The sequence below is a fragment of the Episyrphus balteatus genome, chromosome 2 (genome assembly GCF_945859705.1).
Source record: "Episyrphus balteatus chromosome 2, idEpiBalt1.1, whole genome shotgun sequence".
Taxonomy (NCBI): Eukaryota; Metazoa; Arthropoda; class Insecta; order Diptera; family Syrphidae; genus Episyrphus; species Episyrphus balteatus.
Genome location: NC_079135.1, coordinates 14,217,283 through 14,241,125, shown reverse-complemented (window position 1 = coordinate 14,241,125; position 23,843 = coordinate 14,217,283). Strand labels below are relative to the sequence as shown.

At 28.7% G+C, this 23,843-nt stretch overlaps 1 protein-coding gene across 1 annotated transcript in view; it reads left to right on the top strand.

Moving 5' to 3' along the window:
• Positions 1–16,125, top strand: part of LOC129910966 (uncharacterized) — a 43,401-nt gene extending 27,276 nt beyond the window's left edge. The window contains exon 3 of the mRNA XM_055988580.1: positions 15,876–16,125. Coding sequence (XP_055844555.1) covers positions 15,876–16,058 — 183 coding nt within the window. The 3' untranslated portion in view covers positions 16,059–16,125. The remainder of the gene's footprint in view (positions 1–15,875) is intronic.
• Positions 16,126–23,843: the final 7,718 nt, after the last annotated feature.

Genomic DNA, 23,843 nt, shown 5'->3' with positions numbered 1-23,843 from the left:
TTTTTTTGCATTATAATTCTTTTCTTCTTTTCGTCGTCCATCCATCAGATAAAAATGAAAAGCTGAAGATCTGAACGAGGATGTTTTATACAAATAGGTGTAGATTGGTATTTTTTTTTAATGTAAAAAATGCTGTCATTTAGTGATGGAAATTTATATATTTTTTTTAAACGTTTTTTTTTTTTCATTTTTTTGAAATTGAATCTGATGAAAGAAGTTATCTCGGTTTCTTTTGGTTGTAAAACTTTTTTTATTACAGAAAAATATGTTTTTGATGGATTAACAATAAATCAGTTCTATTCCAAGTTTGATATGGTTTTATGATTTTCATTCAGTTTTCAATTCAAAAAATCTGATTGTGAGAAATTTATTTTTATCTTCTTGGTTTAAAATTTGTTTTTTTTTTTTTTTTTTGTAATACGCTTGATAAATTACTGAAAATAAGGAAAAATTTTACTTGCTTATTCATTCGTTTTTGATTTTCTCTAAATAGTAGAGTAACTAAAGCAAATTATTAGGGAACCCGGCCGAACAGCTCTGATTTTGACGATTTTTTTTTCAAACGTAGGTAATTAAAAATACTTTAAAGTCTATATTTTAAAAATTGCCGATGTTGCCGTATTGCTTTTTAAAATTCAAATTAAATTTTTTTTTAACAAAACCGTTTTTTTTTGGTTAAATTTCATAAAACAAATGATAACAAAAGATTCTCTAGGTAATTTAAGGAAAATATATAAAAGGCAGTAAGGGACAATCTTCCATCGTTTAAGCGATAAATGCAATTTTCTAACATTCTGACCTCAAACACAAAAAAAATATTTTGAAAACAACGGCAACACCTACAATATTTTAAAATACATTTTTAAAAAGCCAGAAGCTCATTCTTATCTCTTAAATTTAAATCCACTAAATTTAATCAAGACTTTTTGAAAAAATGGTCCTCGAACTCAGAATTCAAAAAAAAAAAAAAATGTTATTAGAAAAATTTAAAATGACTTTTTTCCAAACTTTTTCTAATAAAATATGAATTTATTTAAAAAAAATGTTTGGCCATTAATATTATCAGTTGAATTTCGAAGTAAAAAAGGTAAAATAATCACACTTTTGAAAAAAAAAAAAAAATGAAAAATTACTTCAATTTCAATGGTTTTTTTTATTAAAACTGAATTTTTGCATTGAAATAATTAATTTTCTCAAAGACTGTGGTAAATAGGAACTTTAAATTTTTGCTATTTAACTTTCAACAGTAAGGGTTATTAAATGAATAAAAAATAATTTTATGTTTAGATGTTGAACTTAAAAAAAAAAAATAAGTTACATTTTTTCAAAACTTTTATTAAAAAAAGTTCTTCGAAAATGAAATACTTTTTGATTTTTTTCATAAACCGTAATACATATTGACATTTCCTTTTATAATTTGAAATCATAATAAATGCGGCCAAAAAAAATTTGAAAAAATAAATACATTTTATATTACGACCAAGTTTAAAAAACGACATGTTAAAATTTTTTCAATAATTTTTTTTTTTCAAAAATCTGAGTTCAATTACCATTCTTTCAATGAACTTAATTTTAATTTTACATATATGACTAAGCTTCTAGCTTTTAAAAAATGTATATTTGAATATTGTAGGTGTTGCCGTTGTGTTCAAATATTTTTTTTTGTGTTTGAAGTCAATTAATAAGAAAATTGCATCTGTCGCTTGAACTATGGAAGATTGTCCCTCACTCCCATATATTTTTTTTCCTTGAATTTCCTAGACAATCTTTTGGCATCAATTAATTTATGAAATTTAAGAAAAATTTTTGAAAAAAATTTGTTTTTGTTCACAAAAATCTTCAATTAAATTTAAAAAATCAAAACGGCAACACCGGCAATTTTTAATCTATAGACTTTAAAGTATTTTTAATTACCGACGTTTGAAAAAAAAAGATCATCAAAATCTAAGCTGTTCGGCCGGGTTCCCTAATATTGCCAATTTTTGAGCTTTAGTTACTCCACTAAAATTTTTTTTTCAAATTTTTGATGAATTTAATACTTCCTCTGGAACTGTTTAATGTTTTTGAGATATTTGCCTCGATATCAGTTCAAATATTTATCCTTCTAAAAAGTTCTTTTTAACATAATCAACCGTACAAGTGCAAGTAATGAATTTATGCAATATTGCAGGTCAAACTATTCAGCACTTGTTATGTTGACTAATCCTTCGACAATAGTTTTGTTTACCAAACTCAAATTCACCTTATTTTCACCTTAAATAAAAGTTTATCTTTGAAACCTTGCAAGTTGCAACTAACTAAAAACTAACTCGTAAATTTATACGAAAACCTTATACATACGACATATCCTTTCTATTATTAATCTTCAAGTATACCTATACACTTTACGCTTAATATGCGTTATGCTATAACTTTTCAGTAAACAATTATTTGCATTGCATGATATTATATTAAAAGGAAGAGAGAGAAAGAGATAGAAAATAATTGTTAGAAAGTCAGTCAGTTCGTATAACTTGGGATAACAAAGTTTTTGTCCAAAAATAAACTCCTCGCATAGGTAAGCTTTATATTGTAATTCATAGATAGTTTTAGTTTTAGCCATTGAAAGTTCATGTTTTTATGAAGGTGTTTTAAGTTTATGTATGCATTTCATTTGTTATCCTCTTGATGGAAGACTTTTAGAAAAGAATTTTATTTGATTATGAGGATTTTAATTAGTGTTATGAATATGCACAAGGCTATGTTATGTATACAGAAAGTTCAAATAGTGACGTGGCATTATTCATTAAGGATATTTGAGAAGATAATTCATTTGAATAAGTAAACTGACTAAGCTAAAAGTAGTTTCAGGCCAAAAATTTATTTATAAACCATTGTTATTTATAGAATTGTTCATCCAGGTCAAGAGACATTGTTTCGAAATTTTTTTAATTTGTGTAAGAAAATGTCATTCACTAAAGAGATATAACGATTTGAACATTGAAAAATATGATTTTCTTTAAACATGAATTTTTGACTTAAAATTTTCGAGTTAAAATTTTTCTCATTTCGCATAAAAATCGTTACTTCTACACTTAAAATCTGGCTTAAAATGATTGGAGTCTTTTAATTTTCGTGATAGTGTTTTGATAAAATTTTAGTTTTCATCAGCGACTAAAATAATCAAAAAATTCTAAACCGATTTATTTAGAAACAGTTCGAAACTTAAAATATTAAATTAAAACGTTCGCTAGATTGAAAAAATAAGTTGTAAAATATTCATATTATAATCTTTTGTACCCAAAAATTTTACTCTTTTTCAAAAGCAACAGTATAAGAAGAAAATTTTATTCCTTCCGTTCATTAAGAAGTCAACAGAACCAGGGGCTGTAAACAAGACGGAGCTAAGTACAAGTGCAGGGTAACAGCATAAGCATAACAACAATTACAGAAACAATTCTTCACATTTCGCAATTAGTTCCTTCAACTGGATATCATCTAAATCAGGAATGTACCTAATAAGGGGCTCGATGGGACAAAGACCTCTCACAAATAAAGAATTATGAAAAAGTGATTTTTAATTGCGATATAAGAAATATAGAAAAAGTTCAGGATTCGTAAAAAATCATGACATTTTGATGATTGAGAAGGGGTTTTTTTTAAATGTCCCACTAATTTTATGGGCTAGAATTGGATGAATATTTAAGATTATTGATGAGTTTTCATGAAAACTTGAAATTATTACGTCGTCAGCTCTACAAAAACTTCTATAAAACATTAAATTCAGTTGATTCTCACAAAAAAAAAAAAAATGTTACGTATACGCCACAGTGACCCTATAAGTTATATGTTCCTATTGTTGTTCAAATAGCTCCCCTATCATGCAGAATCTTGTTTACGTCCCTGTTCTTTATATAAAGCGATACGGCTGAACCCCGACAATGGCGACGTCCGTCATCATCGTTGAAAGCTCATAAACACACACCCAGAAGATGCAGGAAGAATAGTAAAAAAAAATTATTGCACTTTTGCAGAAACTACATAGCAAATTCCAGGACACGAAACTTTGTTCAAGTATCATCCACTCGACTCTCTTTTAGGCCACTTTAGAAGAGTCAACAGTTGGTGTGTTGTGCAAAAAGCCCCGAACGAAACGTGAAGCCAAAGCCAGTGGACCTGGACACACATAATGATGAACAATTTAATTGAAAGTAGTTTTGAAACAATTACGATGACTGTTTTTTGTTTTTTTGCCTATTAGCAAATTTTATTTTATTTTTTTTTTTAACTTAAGTTGGTTTTGCTGATTTTTGTTTGAGAAATGACAAAAAGAATTAAAAAATAAAAACTTAAAGTAAAAGTTTTTTCGTTTTCGTTCAAAGGGAAAAAGTTTGGTCCATCAAAATTGTGTGGTAGTGTATTGGTTGATATAGGTATGTGAACATAGCAAAAAAAAACTATAAGGATCAAAAAAACATTTAATTTATTCAACCCGGATTAAAAAAAAATCTAAAGATTCTGTTAAAATTGCTTGTGTTGTATAGTTTTTTTTTCAGTTTTTTGCTTTTTTGAGAGGACAAAAGGTTGTTAGTATATGAATGTTGATTGAAGTTTTTTTTTTGTTTAATGGCAATGCAATTTACTCAAAGCTTAATTTTGAATAGTTTAATTTGTTTTATAGAAAAAAAGTTGGATTTATACAATCATAAAGAGTTTTTATAAAAGGTCAAGAGTCAAGGCTTTTTGTGCTTTGGGGTTTTTCTTTGAAAATTTCACTATTGCTTCTATTCATTTGTTAAACACAATAGTCCCTTTGGTATCAAAGAAACTTTACAAAAGTTATTGAAAGAATTTTAAAAAAAATCGTACTTAATATTTTACGGGCAAAGACTAAAGTTGTAAATTTACCCACGAAAAAAAAGTAAGATCCTTTTCAATCTTTTATTTAGTTAACTCATTGAAGTAATCCTTACAATTATTACAATTTTTTTAACTGAAAACCCAAACCTAAGTAAAAAATAAATCACTCTAAATTAACATAATATTTTCATAAAACCCTAATAAAATCATATTATGTTCAACTTGCTGTCTGACAAAATTAAAAAAGAAAATAAATCCCTTACACTAATTATTATTATTGTGTTTTGTTTTGAAATATTCAAGGATTCAAGAAAAAAAAAAAAAAAAACAAAAAAAAAAATACGTCAGATAAACAATGAAAACATCGTCTCTAAGATGAATAATGCTGATGTCTGTCCCAAGCGGAAAAGCAAATAGACAGCAATAAAAAAATAAAAATATCCCATGACAAATGATAACGTTATTCAATCTTCTATCTTGAGAAAAAGTCTCGCTAACATCACAACACTATAAAAGCAACCGAAGACAAACAAACACAATGAAATGTCTTGAATATCCTAAGACTAAATTCTATACTTTGTAACATTTTTCCATCGGTCTTTAGGTCTTCTCTTTTAGTCCGCGCGCATATTCACTTTAACATCAAAAACAAGGAGGACAAAATCTTAAGTCTTGACAAAAGCTAGCGAAAAGTGAATAATCATCTTTCAACGAAGAGTGATTTATCTTAAAAGAAGAGAAATTCAAAACAATCCAGTAAAGGAAAAAAAAATTGTGTGTATTATTTTTATATTATGCTGTTAGTTGGTATTTAGAGAATATATATATTTTGTATACAATCCTTCATAATAAATATAAATAAATTAAAATGAAGACAAGACAAATCTTAACGAAGCAAATTTATTATCCTGCGAAAACATCAAATTAAAAGTAAATTGAATTTATTGCACAAACTTTAGATTTTTCTTTCACTCTATTTCCTATTTAAATGAAATCACAATCATGTCGTAATTTTGGATTTTTATTTTAAGTGAAAACTCCTTTAGTATCGTAATGATTTGAAAAATCAATTGACTATATAACTTTTTTGTTTTAATAGATAGATTATGAAATTTATAATACTGTACAATGAACTATAACTGCACAAAATTTCAAATAATTTCATAACAAGATGTTGTTTTTCTAAACGCGTTCTATCTTTTGATCTAGAACGGTACGTGCTCACTGCTCAATCCTAAATTGAAAAACTTGAAAAATACCTCAAAACTCCTGTGGGGATCTGTTGCCGATGACCAGCCAGCAATGTAGGAAGTTTGAAATTTCCACATGGTTGGTTTTAAAAAAATTCTTACATTTTTGTAGGCATTGTAGAAGTATGATTGAAACGTCAAATAAAAAGTGAAACAATAAGCTTTCCGATGATATAAAATTTATTATAGGTTTCCATATAAAAAAAATGGATTAATGGTGTTAGAAGAGAAAAAAGATTGAGTTTTTTACTTTTTTGGATGAAAATAGATCGGCTTCAAAAATTCTGGCTCTTTTTGTAGATGTCGGACAGTCATGATTGAAGAAAATATTTAAAGCTTTATTATTACCTATATGTTGTCATATACAAAAAAATGGATTTAAAGGTGATGGAAGAAAAAAAAAAGTTAAATGATTTTTTAAGGTTTCACTTTTACAACCTGTGAATTGCACACATGATTTTTTTTTCTTATTTCTCACAACAATCATTGATATGTAATTTTATGAATAATATTATTTACTTTTTCTGTTTTCCAAATGCAAGTTGATTGATGATTTATCATTCAACTTCTCATCACTAACGTGAATGTCTATTCTGTGTAATCTTTACCCTCACGTTCATAATATCAGTGTAAAAGCAAATAACAAACTTGCTCTCATTATATTCCTGGTAAGAAGGAGATAATATCACTTGCATATCCTTGCACCGCACAAAATCAACGAACTTAAACATTTGTAAAACGTTTTCTCATCATGGCAAAGTGTCAAATGCGGTGTCGAAATTTATCTTAATTAGCATTATCCATACATAACATACATTATACACACATATTTGAAATCCTTCTTGCTCTCGTTCGCAACTGAAAATACGCGCATCCTAACTAATGTTTGCGTATACCAGGAAGCTTTATTATATACGTTGACGAACGAACGAGTAGTAGAGTGTAAAAACATATCTCATTAGAGCCCCAGAACTAGCTCACTCACATGAACTAACTATTCAAGAATGATAGTCAAAGTTTGATTTGTAGACAAACTTATATAAAAAAATCATTTTTTTCAAAGTTTCCACACACAAACCAGTTTCATTAAAATGAAAACGCTTTAAAATAGTATTTTTCATTAAATTTTGTGTATCACGACTAGTTCTTGAAGGAATTTTTGTCCAAGTTCCGAAAAGCTAATACAATTCTGAGAACTAGAAATCGGGTTAGGGTCAAAATTCCAAAAACCAAAATAACAAAAACCCAATATACCGAAAATCCAAAATCACGCAAATCCAAAATCCCGCAAATCCAGAATCCCAAATGGGATCCCGAAAAATTATATAAAATGAAAAATTTGCGCATATTTTTTCATTTTGGGATTTTGGGTTTTCGGGTTTTGGTTTTTCGGGATTCGGGGTTTACGGAATTTTGGAATTTTCGGGATTCTGATGATTTTTTCAACTTGACTTAAAATCGCAGCTAATTCCAATCCCGATCCTGACTAAACTATCGGTCTTTGACCATTAACTAACACACACACATCCCTATTTATAGTAACGCTCTGTTAGCATTTAGAATTTTCTGTTGCTGATGCTGCTCTGCTATACATACAGCTACTGTTGCTCACTCATTCATTAGAAACCGCAAAACATCAACCGGATATAGTAAGGAAAGGACAAACATTGGGGGGATTAACTTCATCTGTCGCGGTATTCAAGTTGATGGATGAACCAACTATAACCATCGCACGTATAACCCTTCAACAACACCCAGATGATGGATGTGCGTTTAAAATTTTACATTTTAAGGACTTAAGTTGGAGATGGCAAAAATTAAAAGAGTATGCTGTGGAGAAGATGTTTTAAGTTGATTTTTTAATTGCTGTCTTCTTGAGGTTTTATAGTTGGAAAATACGTAAATGAGGGTAATAATAAAGTAATTTGAAAGATACCCGCAAGGATATGTATTTCTTATTTATTTGATATATGCAAAATGTGTGTAATATATCATTATTATAGTCGTTGAAATTATACTTTGAGGACAGATTGAATTTTATGATTATAAGACTTATGGGTTTGTTTTGTGTAAGAAAATTATGAAATAATTTTATATAATCAAACGATCTTCTTTGTGTTGTTCTGTGCTTACAATTAAATTTAAATATAATCCACGAATTGGTCGCAAGAGATTATATTATGATATTTTGACATTCACAAAATAAAATTTTTAATTTAATTTTATCGTTAGCTGTATGAAGAATTTATTAAAAACATTAAAAATTGTTTTTGAAATGCGAAAACAATTTTTTTGTTCAACAAACAATTTTTAAATAATTGTTATAAATATTTTTGGAGTCACTTTTTATAAAGTTAATTTATGTACGTCTTTAAAAAAATAAAAATTGGTATACCTTTCGGAAGAAACTATTGGTCCTCTCAGTGAAAACAAAAATTTTGTTTATCAGTTTTGAAAAATTAGTTAAAAAATAAAATGAAGTTACTCGTAACTCGTTAAATTCAGTGAGTTAACTCGGGGTTAATTTTATGGTCGCACTGAAAAATTAGGCCTAATAATTTCAAATATCATTAAAAAATCATTAAAACAAGTAGGTACACAACCCGTTTTTTTTTTTTTTGTTTAGTGTGCCATTTTGTAGTTATTTTATCAACACCTTAAACCAAAAGTTCAACAAACATACATAAATGTGCGAAAAAAATTTATTTTTCCTTAAAATTTTTTTTTGTTTGAAAAATTTGTTTTTCTTAGGGCCAATTTTTCAACAGTCAGTTAAACAGTCAGTTAGTACTTATTCTCCTGATAGAGAAAAAATCATTTTTTCAACAGGCAGATATAGCTTATTCCTATGAATAAAACTATCTGCTTCTTTCAGAGACGAATAAAAATTATTCTAAGGAATAATATCAATAAAAATACTGTGTCAATTGTCAAAGCTGCTTTGAAATAATTTTGACAAAGAATACAGAGGAACACAAGAAAACAAAAACAATTATAAATAAAAAAGACGTTTAGTTTTGAATATTATTTAATTTGACAATTTTTTTTTGTTATTCTGTAGAATAAATTATTTTTGATTGAAAAATTCAATGTTGTTATCCGATTGTTTATGAGCCTAATAAATTTATTAGTCGAACAGTTAACTGACTGTTTATTAGAAGATGGAAAAATCGGCTCTTAGAGCCAATTTTTCAATCTTCTAATAAACAGTCAGTTAACTGTTCGACGAATAAAGTTATTAGGCTCATAAACAATCAGATAAAAACATTGAATTTTTCAATCAAGAATAATTTATTCTACAGAATAACAAAAAAAAAAAATTGTCAAATTCAAAAATATTTAAAATTAAACGTCATTTTTATTCATGATTGTTTTTGTTTTCTTGTGTTTCACTGTATTTTTTTCAAAATTCTTTCAAAACAGCTTTGACAACTGACACAATATTTTTGTTGAGATTATTCCTTAGAATAATTTTTATTCGTCTCTGAAAGAAGCAGATAGTTTTATTCTTAGGAATTAGCTATATCTGCCTGTTGAAAAATTGATTTTTTCTCTATCCCTAGGAATAAGTACTAACTGACTGTTTAACTGACTATTGAAAAATTGGCCCTTAAAAAAAAAAATTTATCGAACTAATAGTTTAAGAAAAAGTCAAAAACTGTTCTATGGGACATCGCTTTTAATGATTTTCGAAAAAACCCTGAAATTTCATTAGAGTCGTTTTCGATCAAAATTGCAATAGTACGAAAATGTTATATGGAAAATGTTTGTTCCGAGAGAGATAGTAAAAACAAAAACAAAAGAAAAAAATACAGAAAAAAAAATCGTCAACAGTTTTGGCAGTGAAAATGTGCAGGTAGGTTCATACATCAGATGTAGGCACATACCGACTGGACGCACGCTTCGTTTAATCTACGTACTTTACGGGAGAATAGAATAATAGAGAATTTTCAGTCCAATTGGCTTAAAAATGTAGGATCACACGATAAAAAAAAATGATTTTCAATATACTGCAAAAACGCATTAGTAATTTATTTTTGAATAGTTTGGGACAGATTTAGCCACAATTACAAGGTATTATTATACCTTAAAACAGTATATTTGACAGAAACTTGTAGAATTTAAAATTCACACTATTATTTTTACACTTACAAAAACATTACAAATAAAATTTTTCTAAAATTTTAAATAAACGCAAAACAGTTTTTTCTTAGACACAAGGAGAAAAGATAATGTATGAACTACCTTATTTCTGGTATATTGAACTACAATTTCAAGCTCATATAGGTATTACCCTCCAATATAAAATATTTAAACATACTGTTCTATTAAATTTTGAGGTAGTAAATTAAGGTAGGGGAAGTGGGGGCAAGACAGCCCACTTAGTGTTTGACTGTCTTAAAAACCAATAAAAAACATCTTTTAAATAGAATAAAGTTTTTATTCATTAAGTTTAATGTTATTTGTAGAAACTCCCATTATTAGGCGTGTTTTTTTCTATTACTCAGTAGCTACTCACTTTTCATTTTATTCGCAAAACAATAATAAAAATTACACAAGTAAGTATTTGTTTTTATTGTTTTTCGAATAAAATAAAAAAATGAGTAGTTACTGAGTTGTAGAAAAAACACGCCTATATTATAAAAAAATACTGAACAAAAGATAATACGTTTTGAAAAAACATCAAATAAAAAACCGTCATGGCAGGTGGCCATGGCACAGAGGAATGAGTAGATGACTTCAGAGCCAGACATCGTGGGTTCGAACCCAACGGTCGACTCTGAAGTTTTTTCTAAATCGCCAGCTTAACTGAAGCCACCTGTGCGATAACATGAGACAATTGTCAACGATGTCTCCCCCTCTGTGCCACGTAGTTATGTGTTATATGTGTTTCTGTTGTTCTTTCTTTCTTTGTCTTTCTCCTTGTTGTATTAATGTCTTGTGCTGTATCAGCAAAATGGACTAAGTTTCCGAAGCTGTAGTGTGTGTCTAGTCCGTAGATTTATCTTCGGATTAGATTAATATGTTATGTAATGTAATGTAAAACCGTCATGGGGGTAAGACCGCCCTATCAAATTTTGTTGGTAGAAAGACCGTTTCTATTGTTTTAAATGCAGCCTATTTGTAATAATAACACAATTATGCTATATTTTCATTAGTTCTCACTCCAGCACAAGCTTTTTGGTAATTTTTGGTACACATTTTGCACTTAATCCAACAATACTTTGGATTGGATCAAGAAAAGAGATGCAGATAGAAGGTACAAATACAATTTGTATTGTTTTGCCTGTTGCTAAGCTTTTTGGAATATTTAACGGTGAACTTCTTTTTTAACTTTGTTTAAGCTATTAGTGCTTCCAATTTCGCCCATGGGTGGTCTTGCCCCAGTCATATCATATTTAATGTTCTGTATTTTTTTTTTTTTTTTTTTAGTTTATCTTTATGACTCCTTCTTTCGCAGAAAATACTTTTTAATATTCACTTTCTATTATAAAAAAAGGAAAAGTTAAAAATTTTAATTATTTCATTGTCAAAAATACAACTGACTTTTCACATGAACGATAACAATTTGATGAAAAATCACAAAATTTACCGTAAATCTTCGGGGTCTTAACCGAAATTGCTAAAACTTACACACGTGATCGATTGTACTAAAGGGCTTCTATTTTAAATTGCAAGTGTTGCCAATTTTACTTTTTTCCATACAACATAGTACGAAAACCGTCTTGCCCCATAAGCGGTCTTGCCCCCACTTCCCCTATTTATTTTTAGTTATGTCAGTATTTGTTACTTGCGCACATATGCCGTAAGGTAAATTTATTTTATTTAAAATTTAAAAAAATCCTTTGCTAAGGATGATTTGCTTTCGAAACATTCTGCACGATATATACGATAATATTGTACAAGAAATCAATGATATGAAGTTTCGAAGAGTTTTTGAAGTGAAAACTTCTTTAGTATCGTAGTGATTTGAAACACGATGAAACGATGAATGGTGTTAGAAGAAAAAAAGATTTTTTTTGCTTTTTTCATGAAAAATGATTGTTTTGAATGAATTATTTTTATACTTTTTGTGCATTTTACCTACCTACAAATTTAAGTTTGGCTTTATTCTTTAGGAATAAGCTTTTTAATTGTGTAATTTTTTTTTCCACGAAAAATGATTTTTTAAGGTTTCACTTCTACCACCTGTGAATTGCACACATATTTTTTTTTTGCTATCAAATAGGGTTAACCATGAATAACATTGAGAATATTTTACCATCATTAAAAATGATCACACAGAAATATAGCTGAAAGAATTTTTTACACTGTGTACAGAAATTATTTTTTTTTTTTTTTTAATAGAAGACAATTTTCATCGACTTTATTTATAACTTTTCAATGTAACAAATACCAACCCAAAGTTTTCAGCATGATAATGACTTATTACTCTAGAAAATGTATTACAAAAATAAAAAAACTTTATTTACCTACATTTCATTAATTTCTCAAACTACTTCAAGTCCAAACGAATTCTCTTCTTTACTTGCACATATGTATCGTATCCATTCATACGAACAAAATTGAAATCTTATTCAGAAGCCACCCAGGTTATTTTTTTTTTTTAAATCACTCTCCACATTTCCAATTTATATAATTTAACTTTGCAACGAACTTCCTAGGAAACATTATTTCGTGAATGGAGAGAAAAGTTTATTTTTCTCCAAAATATTTCCTGAATACCTTTTGCCAATTTGATACCATCATAGCCAATGGATTTAAAGTTTACTTCCCCAAAACAAGTTTTTTGGCAATTCAACAACTTTTTGTTCCGATTTCCAAAAATCTACATTTTATATACAGTTATAAGAAAGTTCTGCCAACAAAATCGACAATAACTTCCTTTTAATTATTGCAACTTGCAACTCTCTCATACTAAGAGTAATGGGACTATCTATTCATAAATAATTGCTCACATATCATTTAAAAGTTTTTTTTTCTCATTTTTGGTTTTCTAAAAAAAAAAAACAGAAACTTCCGGTAAAACACTTTTTAATCAACAGACAAAACTGATAAGCCTTATGAACAAACTTTAACTCCATCTATGAGCAAAAAAGAAAATAAAAAAAAGTAAACTAACTAACACCCTCAGTGCACAAATAGCCACTCATAATTAAACGCTTTTGCCATTTCCACTGGATGTCTGGATAAATTACATCCGGCGGACTATGTCCGTTATACGAGTACTAAATTACTATCAACAACAATCTTATGAATCCCTATAAAAACCAACAAACTCTTTCTGCCCACCAGCAACAAGCGCCATTAGGGGATATGATGGCACAACTACAACAGTGGAACCAGGACGGGACAGGACTAAAGTAAACTGATTGCAATTTCATTACAAGTCCAGGAAATCGCCCTAAAACAACAACACCAACAACAAAAACAACAAACAATAAAACGGAAAAAAGGGCTGCAACTTGTGTAAAAGTTGAGTAATGTACTACTTGGTCCCTTGCATAATTACACACTTGGTTGGTTAAGGAAGGATAATATACAATATTGTATAGAGCAAAAAAGGACGCTGCCTGATATCATACAGCTTTTATTCTCTCTCCTACACAAAAGGATGTCCTTCATGTCCATTTTCTTAACTTGATGCATTGCGGGTTCATTCTTGTTTATATCTGTATACACACAGTATAACCCTGTCGAGGAATAATGGAACATTATATGCGAATAAAATAGAAGAGACTGAACGAAAACATATAGAAGAGGACACTTTTCTTGACTTGGTGACAAATGCACAAACATACACACACTCAAAGTTTTTTGATTGAGGTCAAATTCATATTTCTTTATAAAATTTGGTTTCTTTGGTGCCCAACCAATCTTGGCTAGAGTTGACATGACCCTGTACAGTTTTCCCATATTAGCGCTAGAAAACCGGTGGGGTGATTTGAAAGTCGATTTAAAAATTTGTGTCATTTTCGAAATCTATCGGATATTTATTTCAGGAATCGGTTTCCTCTACTAAAAGGCCTCCGATTAGGGCTGATCAGGTCAATGACAAATGGTATCACTATTTTAAACTTAGGTATAAAGTTACCTACAAAAGAAAGAAATAGACTAATTTGCCGTAAAAAGACACATTTATTTTTACAAAGAAAGGTTTTTGAAAATACAAAAAAATTGTTAATAATTTGTAGGCCACTTCTCATTATCCATTTTACACCTTTTTACCCCTTTTGGTTGAAAAACTGGCAGAAAAGCATGAAGCGAGGTATTTAATTTGTGTTGGCCTCGACATTCTGGCCAGATAACACTCCAAGAAAGAGTTTGGAACAAGTTTAACGCTATTAAGCAATCACAATTTGATGTTTTACTTTTAATTCGATAAACAAAAAAACACTTTTTGTATGCAAAAAAACACTTTTTGTATGCAAAAAAACACGTAAACGCTATTTAATTTAAAAATCATCACCATCTGATTTATTTTCTTATTTTATTTTGTACTCTCTCGTGACCGGTCTCTTCTATACAATTTTTGCAGTTGGGAACAGACTGGGTACCAAAAATAACCAAATATTACAGAATTCCGCAGTTTCAGACTTAGTGTGGAACGTATCTATTTTTTCTCTTTTGTCAAAACATTAAAAACTCAATCACATTGTCGTTGTTGCCAACGCTCATGTTAAACTACATTAAAACTATCAATTCCCTCTACAAAGTCCACTTACTGGCAGCACAATTTGCCAACAATTCTACACTTCCAAATAGTAACCTGGCTTTTCCTGAGCTCGACAGTGTAAATTTTTGCCATTAAGCACATATTTTTTGACGAGAGTTCTTAAATATCATAGTATAGACAAATGCACTGGTCCAGTCCAATAGTTGGAAACTGTTGTTTTAAATCTAATATTCACTACATAAATGCTGGTGTACGGTGTACCTAAGGGTTCCGTTCTGTTTACAACTCTTTTTCTTATATTCATAAATTACCTTTTATCCAAAATTTCTGATACTGAATTGTTTTTCTGCACTGCATTTTTATGCATGATTAGCGTGGTACTAAAAAAAAAACTAGAATGCATCTGGATTGTAAAAATGTCAATTAATGCATTGAAAATAATATAAAAAAAATGTATTTTAGAAGAAGAATGTTATTGCAAAAAAAAATTTTTTGTACGTAGATATTAAATACTTTTTTCCATTAATCTTCGAATTTCTTAAAATACTGACTACTTGGTCATTTTTGAGCTATTTGAATTATATCAACGATTTTATTAGAAATAAATATTCAATGCTAACATTTTGCGTTGATTTTTTTTTTTCATTTAGAAAATTTTATATTTGCAATAACGTTTTATTTTTAATACAAAATATATTTGTTTTTTTTTATATAAATACATTTTTTTTATATGCAATAAATACTTTTTTAATTTGTAATGGAAATGAAATGCATTTAACAAAAAATGATTTCTTACAACCCAGGTTTGCTTGCATATAATTTGTGTATTCAATCAATTGGCTCAGAGTGTATAATATTCAATTATGTACGTCATTTTATTTATTTACTTCCTAGTCTCATATCCTGCACCATCATAGAAAAAGAAGAAGAAAAAAAAAAAAATAAAGAGACAATATTGACACAAAATCGTCGAAGAAAAGAAAATCCATTTGTCATATTATTTAATATTTTCTAAGTTTTCCCATAACTTTGTGTTTTTTTTTTATTTATTTCTTTTTTTTTCCTTTTCGATTAAAGTTTATTTTCTTTTTCTTTTTTTTTATTTGCAGAGTATTTGGACATACGACACATTCTCGGCTGATTTATTGAAGTGGACAATGCAAACATTCGAATGGAGTCAATTCGATGTGAACAATAATTTGTTGTTGAGACAATTTCGTCGAAAGCTTTGTACACCGAAAGGATGGTGTTTTAGTCCAAGTGATGTTGGAGCTATGTGTTGTCCTTTTTGAATTTATTTTTTTTTTTGTTTTCTATTTTTTTTGTGTATAGAGAAAAGTATGTCTTTGATATTATTGCAGAATAAAAAGAAATAAAGAATAAAAGATTTGATATCAATTTTAAAAGATGGAAAAATTAGAAACAAAAATATAAATAAAAACATTTACATTGATACATTTCAGTGGAAAGGGGATCTAGCAAAAGGAAAACAAGACATATTTTTGTTCCCTCAGTTCATGATTTACAATTTCTTGAAAAGAAAAACAAATTAAAAACATGAAATTCAATTTTTGAAAAAAAAGTTACTCATACACCCCAGTGAACCATTTCATTAAAGCTCTGTTCTATATGATCTATCTATCGTATATTTCTTTTGATCACCAAATATGAAAAATACATTCTTAAAGAAGGAATTGAACTTGCCCTCAGTACCCCAGAAAGTCTTCAAAAGGCACTTAAAGCGTAGGTAATTTATCAATACTTAACAACAAAAAAATTCCAATCAATACTCCTCCTACTTGCCTCGATAAAAAGCCCAATTTATCATAAAATATGGCTAGCCATTATAGGTCATATAGCCATCATTATTAACATGCTTAAACTGTTCGATCAATAAAATATAATAATATCTCAAATAACAAGCCAACATTCGTGTTTGAAGGCAGGTACAAGTTGCCTACATATATTCATTTTAATCGTCATCGCATGTTAAAGTTAAATTTCTATAATAATTTCATTCATTGATTTCTTTTTCATGCTTTCAATATTTATGTTGTTTGTATGTGACTCGTGTCAACGTTCATGTCAACTTAACCATTGAACATTTACTCCAAACCCTGAATATTGAAGGCATCACGCAAAAGTCGTATCCCTTCCCTATGCAAAGGATGTCATAAAAATTCCTAATTTGCCTTAATTGCAGCATAATACTTGTACTTAAGTTATTTGCAATGACTTAAAGTTAAAAAAGGTACAAAAATAAACATATTTTGCCTATTAGTATGCAACAAAAAACAAAAAATAGAATCTTCTTTAGAACAAGAGTAATGTAAGAGTAAGTACTTATACCCTCTCAAGATCTCTGAACCTTAATGGTTGTGAGTTAAACACCTCTCATTCCATTTACAAGGAGCACAATCAAACCAAGCTATTACATAACTCCACATCGATATGAAAGTAAGGACGACGACAAATTTATTTAATGGCTGTGATAAAAATATTCATGAAATATTCAAAAGCTTCCATATACTATAAGCTCATGTTTGTCTTTTTGATTGCTCTTTGGCGACCCTCACTTGCCACCTTTTTGGCATCATAGTGGCATCGTGTCGTTGCTGTTTTTCGTGTTGTAAAATTGTGTTCGTGCGGTGTTTATAGTCTTGTTTCTTTAATGGTTAAAGAGCATCATATCAGCAGCTTGCTATGGGTTGTCTTGTTGTGTCCTTGTTGTTGCGGTCCACGGTCCAGCCTAGTGACATTTTATTAGTGCATTATGTTCAGAGAGAGAAAAAGAGAGTTGATGATGGTGTATGTCGGTGTTGTACAGGTATGAGATAATAAAAATGGGGCAGACCGCGCTAGTTACAAAATTCTGAATTTGAGCAGATTCAAAATTTATTACTAGCCGTTTATTTCAGGGTGCCAAGCCCGTCCTTTCGTTTAATGTATAAAGGATTTTTAATGGTAGCGGCTATTAAGTCGCTATTAAGAAGTGTTTAATAGGCATTTCAATGGCAATGTTGAAGACGTGTTTTTATTTTTTATGGCATCTGGTTTGTATTTTGTTGAGAATTGTATTTCAAGACCTTCCCATGTTTTTTTTATTTTTTTTTTCCAACTTCTACAGATGAAGTTGTATTCAAGACAAATACATATTTTATTTTTTTTTTTAAAGAATCTAAGCAATTTAAATCATCGTTGATTTTGTATCCATTGATGTCGGTTTCTTGGGTTAACTGAGGACCTTGAATTCAAACAAATCTCGACACACAATGTTTTTATCAAAGAGAATGACTGAAAACCAAGTAATATGTGTTGGGAATCTCTGAATTCTTCCGAATCAAACAAGTTTAGAATTCTTTAAAATTTTAAATGCATGCTAAATAAAATTCTGAAGAAGAAGAAAACGTTAACAAGAATATATTTTGGACTACAAGTCAAAACAAAATAGGTATAAAATTAAAATTTTGAATATTAAAATATTCATTTTTTTCTTAATTTTTCGTCGAATTAGTTTAGTTGTTTACGAAAAGGTAAGTGATCAAGAAAACGATTTTATAACAATTATGTTAATAACGGTTTAAATTGTATTTTTTTTATTTCAAAAATAAAACAAAAATGAATTTTTGTAAAAACGCCTTCTACAATTTTGTTAAAAAAAAATTAAGTGCTTTTTTCTATTAGTTTATGCAAATTGTTTTTTAAAATCATTATTTACATATGATGACTCCCATAGAACCATTTTGAAAAAAATAATATATTAGATTTTTCTTAAATTAATTTTTTTATTTGAAAAATCAAATTTTTCTAAACAAGAGGTTGGAATTTTGATATCTATTAAAAATTAAAAACTATTTTTTTTTTTAAATGGCAGTAAAACTTAAATTGCATACTTTCCTTAGAACTCAAATTTATTTAAAATGTTGTTTTTTTGTGGAGGGTATACGGATAATGTTTTAATGCAGAATATTGAATCACCAAAATTTCAAAATACAGAATAATGGAAACCAAAAAATGTTGGTACGTACAGAGTTATGACCCGTTTCTTGTCATATACATATGTATATTAGGGTGGTCGTTATTTAAAAATAATTTAAATTTGTAATCTCCCAAAAACTTATATGTTTGGAAATATAAAAGAAAAAATATTCCCCAATTTTCAAGTCTCTAACTTAATTGTAACTTTTACCAAGCGGTTGAAGTTTCTTATGGGAAAAACATGGGATTTTGGATTTTGTCCGATTAATTTTAAATTCCAACCAAGCCGTTTACTTAAAAATTTGAAACATTACCTTATATTTTTTTTTATCCTTCAGATTTTTAGCTGTTATAATTTCGAATATTCCGCTTGGTAAATAAAACAATTTTATCTTTTTTTTTTTCTCCAAAAGGTGTACTTTACATGTTTAGTGTAAAAAAATTAAAAAGTAAACATTTTTTCACAAATAAGCGAGATTTTTGAAACACAAAGTTTAGAATAAAAGTACCTCTACATAGGATTGTTTTCTTAAAAGTTCTGTTTTTTTCTGTTCGGTATTTTAAAATTCTGAAAAAATTAAAAAAAAGTTTGGAAAATGTTTAAAAGTGTACGCTTTCCAACATTTTCCAAACTTTTTTTTAAATTGTTGTTCAATTATTTGACAGAATTTTCAAAAACTGAATTTTGAAAAACAGAATCTTAAAAGAGCTTTTAAAGCCTAATTTTGTAAAAAGAATTTTGACCCCAACTTGATTTTTCATATTCAATAAAAAAACACACTGAAAACATTTCGATAAAAATTCTACTCATTAAAATTCACCATAAAATATTTACTTTTCAGAGGAATATTCGTAATAACTTGTATTTAGTGATAAATTTTAGAAATTTTAATGAACCTCGGCTCTTTTGCAATTCCGATTACACAAAATAGAATGTCCTGTGTAACTGATCTCCATTTTGCGTATAGCTTTAGTTTATTAATTTAGAAAAATTTCAATAAACACCAACTACCTATCAATTCGGCTGGTTTGAACTCAGTTAAATTTTAATTTAATGACCGCATATATGTGAATTTTGAATATTAATTTATGCCTAATCCCCCAATTCCTATACGCATATGAGCCGTCATCAGAATGTTAAATAACAAGCTTAAATTTAAAATAAACATTCCGAATGCGTGTATGTCAACACTTCGTCCTTTTACCAATCTAAATGTAATTAAAATTCCATTACATTGTGGCCTGTTAAAAAAAATATAGATATATCCGAATAAATACACATCCGGAAACAACAACAACAAACAATTTTATTCAAAATTTTTCTAAAACGTTAAAAATTAAGCTCGTCATGCCAGCAACTACTAACCCATCAGCCACTTGTATAACCATTAATTGTAACTTTGTTTCATTGCGGGTGGTATGGTATTTTTTTTTTTTGTATAACTATTTTTTATTCTCTTAACTATACAGTGCAACCGCCAATTTTGCAAGCCACAAACCAAATACTAACCCAATGTTACCACACTGGCCGGATATAAAAAAAACCCACATCAACCAATTCAACGTGACTCACTATATTATCTCTCTTTCGTTGAACCAAAAAATAAATTTTGGATAGATCCCAATGAATATATCTACTGTATTCCAATCAGGATTCAAAATATACCTACAGGACACAAAAAGGACAGGAAAATTAAAAATAAAATTAAAAAATAACACAAAAAAAAATCAACATCCACATTGACAGTTACATAGTTAGTGCATCTAAAGGTTGGTCTGCACTGTCTCTCATCGCCTATATTGACGGTCAATTAAAAATAGCGAATGAGCCCATTTGTTCACTTGTCCACATTCGATGTGTCCACACATCCTTTTTGGCAGTTTGTTGCCAAATGACACAACACAACAAATTCATATGAATGCCCCAAGAGTGGCTTCATCATTTGCCCGGAAAAAACCACAAGCACCATCGCATATCTATCGACAGTATAGTTTTGTTGGGTTCTGATGTAACACATGGTGCGGTTTATTGTGCTTTCCCATTAAGCAAGTTGTTAAATAAAATAAAATTACACATCGCGTTTATATATAGATAAGGCTGATGATTCTGTTGGCCGTGTTGGGAATAAAATCATAAAATAACAGGTAATGCGTTAGTGAAATGTTACATTGAAGATTTACTATCTGATACAGGGTCATAAGCCCCGAATGACAAAAGTTCAAAATTTGATTGTGGACTTACATGTTTATTAAAAAAGTTATGTCACATAACTTTTCGTTTTTGTCCTAAATTCCTTTAAATTTTCTCTTCCATTTTTAAGTAAAATAATAACCTCGAAAAAAGTCCTGAAAAAGGGTGAATATGGCTAGACTCAACACAACACAACACCAAACAACACAACACAACACATAACACAACACAACACAACACAAAAAAACACAACACAAAAAAACACAACACAAAAAAACACAACACAAAAAAACACAACACAAAAAAACACAACACAAGAAAACACAACACAACACAACACAAAAAAACACAACACAACACAAAAAACACAACACAACACAACACAACACAACACAACACAACACAACACAACACAACACAACACAACACAAGCCAAGTCATCCCTGTAAAACTTAAGTAAATTCAACTCCAGGCATGTAAGCATTATTAAATAAAGTGACTAAATTGAACAGTACTGTCTTTTGAATGAATGACCCTGTATCTTTTTGGAAAACTAACAAAAAGTTGATTTTTATTCTATATACGAACTTTTCATCTGAATAATGGAAAATAAACTTTTAATTATTTTTGTTTTTATTATTATTATTGAATATTTGAATTTATATATTTTTTGTTGATCCAGATTCGTGGGTGACCGAATCTACAAAAAAATAACATGCATTTTTGTTTTATCAATAGTAGAATTTTTTTTTTCATTTGTGAATGAAGAAAAATAATAAAAAATTCAGCAGTTGTTTTTACAAATTGCTTATTGGTGTTAACAGATGTAAACTGATTATTTTGCACTTCCGCATTTATCATGTTGATATTTTATTTGTTACACACACACACAATATACAACACATTTGGTGGTTTGTTAATTTATTTTGATTTTTATTGAATGTGTAATTGGTGTTTTTTTTGTTGTGTAGTTTGATTTGTTTTTGATATGTAGTATGTGGTTAATAAATTACTAGTATGTTCTACTAAAAAAAAAAATACAAAACTTTTTATTGTTTTAATAAAAACAATTTCAAAAAATAATAGATAGAGGAAATTGATTTATTTACAAATTGAAACCATGTTATTTAAAGTCAATAGATGAAAATTTGCATTTAATTGTTATTTATTAAATAACTTGGTCAAATAAAAACTATGCAAATATTTGTTTGAATATTATTTTATTTTTATTAACACATTCAGTTTTTTTTTGTCGTAAAAACTTTCGAAGCAGGCAATGTATGTAAAAAAAAACCTCCTTTCATGGAGATTGACTTTAATAAAATTTATTAAAAATGATGGCGAAAAGTTAAACACGTAAAAAAACTAGGGAAGCTTATTACACTACTAGAAAAAATTAAGGGATCAAAAAAAAATTCCAAATTTTTGGGCAAATTTCAACAGGCCGTAACTTCGAAAGAAATGGTCGTACAAGAAATCGATAAAAAGGAAATTGTAGCTCCAAGTGTCTAGTTTTTGGATTAGAACTTTAAAAATTTTTAACCTCTGAGGTTTTAGAGTAATCGTAGAAAAACCAGCAACAAAAAAATTTTCAAAATTTTTTTAGTTTCTTTTTGGTCTACGGGCGTGGAAAATTTTTTTTTAGCTTAACCACTATAAGGATCGGATACTTTGTTCATTTAGCTTTAATTTGGTTTTTTCAACACCTCGATACGTCCACTTCTCGGCGAAATATTGGTCTTCAAATGGAAAAGGATCCTTTGTGTTTGATTATCGATATCTCAGCAACCAATGATCGCACAGAAAGTTAAAGGTGGGTTTCAAGAACTTGAATGAATTATCCTTAACGGCTAGCCATTGTTTTTCCAAAAAAAAAATGTTTTCTTATTTTCACATGAATTTGAAAATGCAACAAAAAAAGGGCTTTTGGTGGTTTTTTGGAAAATCGAGCACTAGATCGAAAATATTGAGGAAACCACTAATGTTAAGTGTGCCTTTTACAGTTCAATATGTCCATAAAAACCCTACAAAAAATCAAATTAATCCAGCCAGCCGTTTTTTTGTTTCACTCGATCGAATTTTTGAAAAAATTAAAGGATCACGTTTTTTGCTCTGAAAAGCTCAATTTTCTTTTCTCCTTTTTTAATGAGAAAAAAAAATTGTTTTTCCTAGCTTTTTCCACATTTTTGCTCCAGAAAAAGCTTAAATTTAAAACAAAACAAAATTCCAAAAAAAAAAAAAAAATTTCAAAAAATAAATTTTTTTTCTCTTAAACTTTTCAAGAGAAAAAAATTCAAAAAAATTTTATTTTTTGAAATTTTTTTTTTTTTTTTTGGAATTTTGTTTTGTTTTAAATTTAAGCTTTTTCTGGAGCAAAAATGTGGAAAAAGCTAGGAAAAACAATTTTTTTTCTCATTAAAAAAGGAGAAAAGAAAATTGAGCTTTTCAGAGCAAAAAACGTGATCCTTTAATTTTTTCAAAAATTCGATCGAGTGAAACAAAAAAACGGCTGGCTGGATTAATTTGATTTTTTGTAGGGTTTTTATGGACATATTGAACTGTAAAAGGCACACTTAACATTAGTGGTTTGATCAATATTTTCGATCTAGCGCTCGATTTTCCAAAAAAACCCCAAAAGCCCTTTTTTTGTTGCATTTTCAAACTCATGTGAAAATAAGAAAACATTTTTTTTTTGGAAAAGCAATGGCTAGCCGTTAAGGAGAATTTATTCAAGTTCTTGAAACCCACCTTTAACTTTCTGTGCGATCATTGGTTGCTGAGATATCGATAATCAAACACAAAGGATCCTTTTCCATTTGAAGACCAATATTTCGGCGAGAAGTGGACGTATCGAGGTGTTCAAAAAACCAAATTAAAGCTAAATGAACAAAGTATCCGATCCTTATAG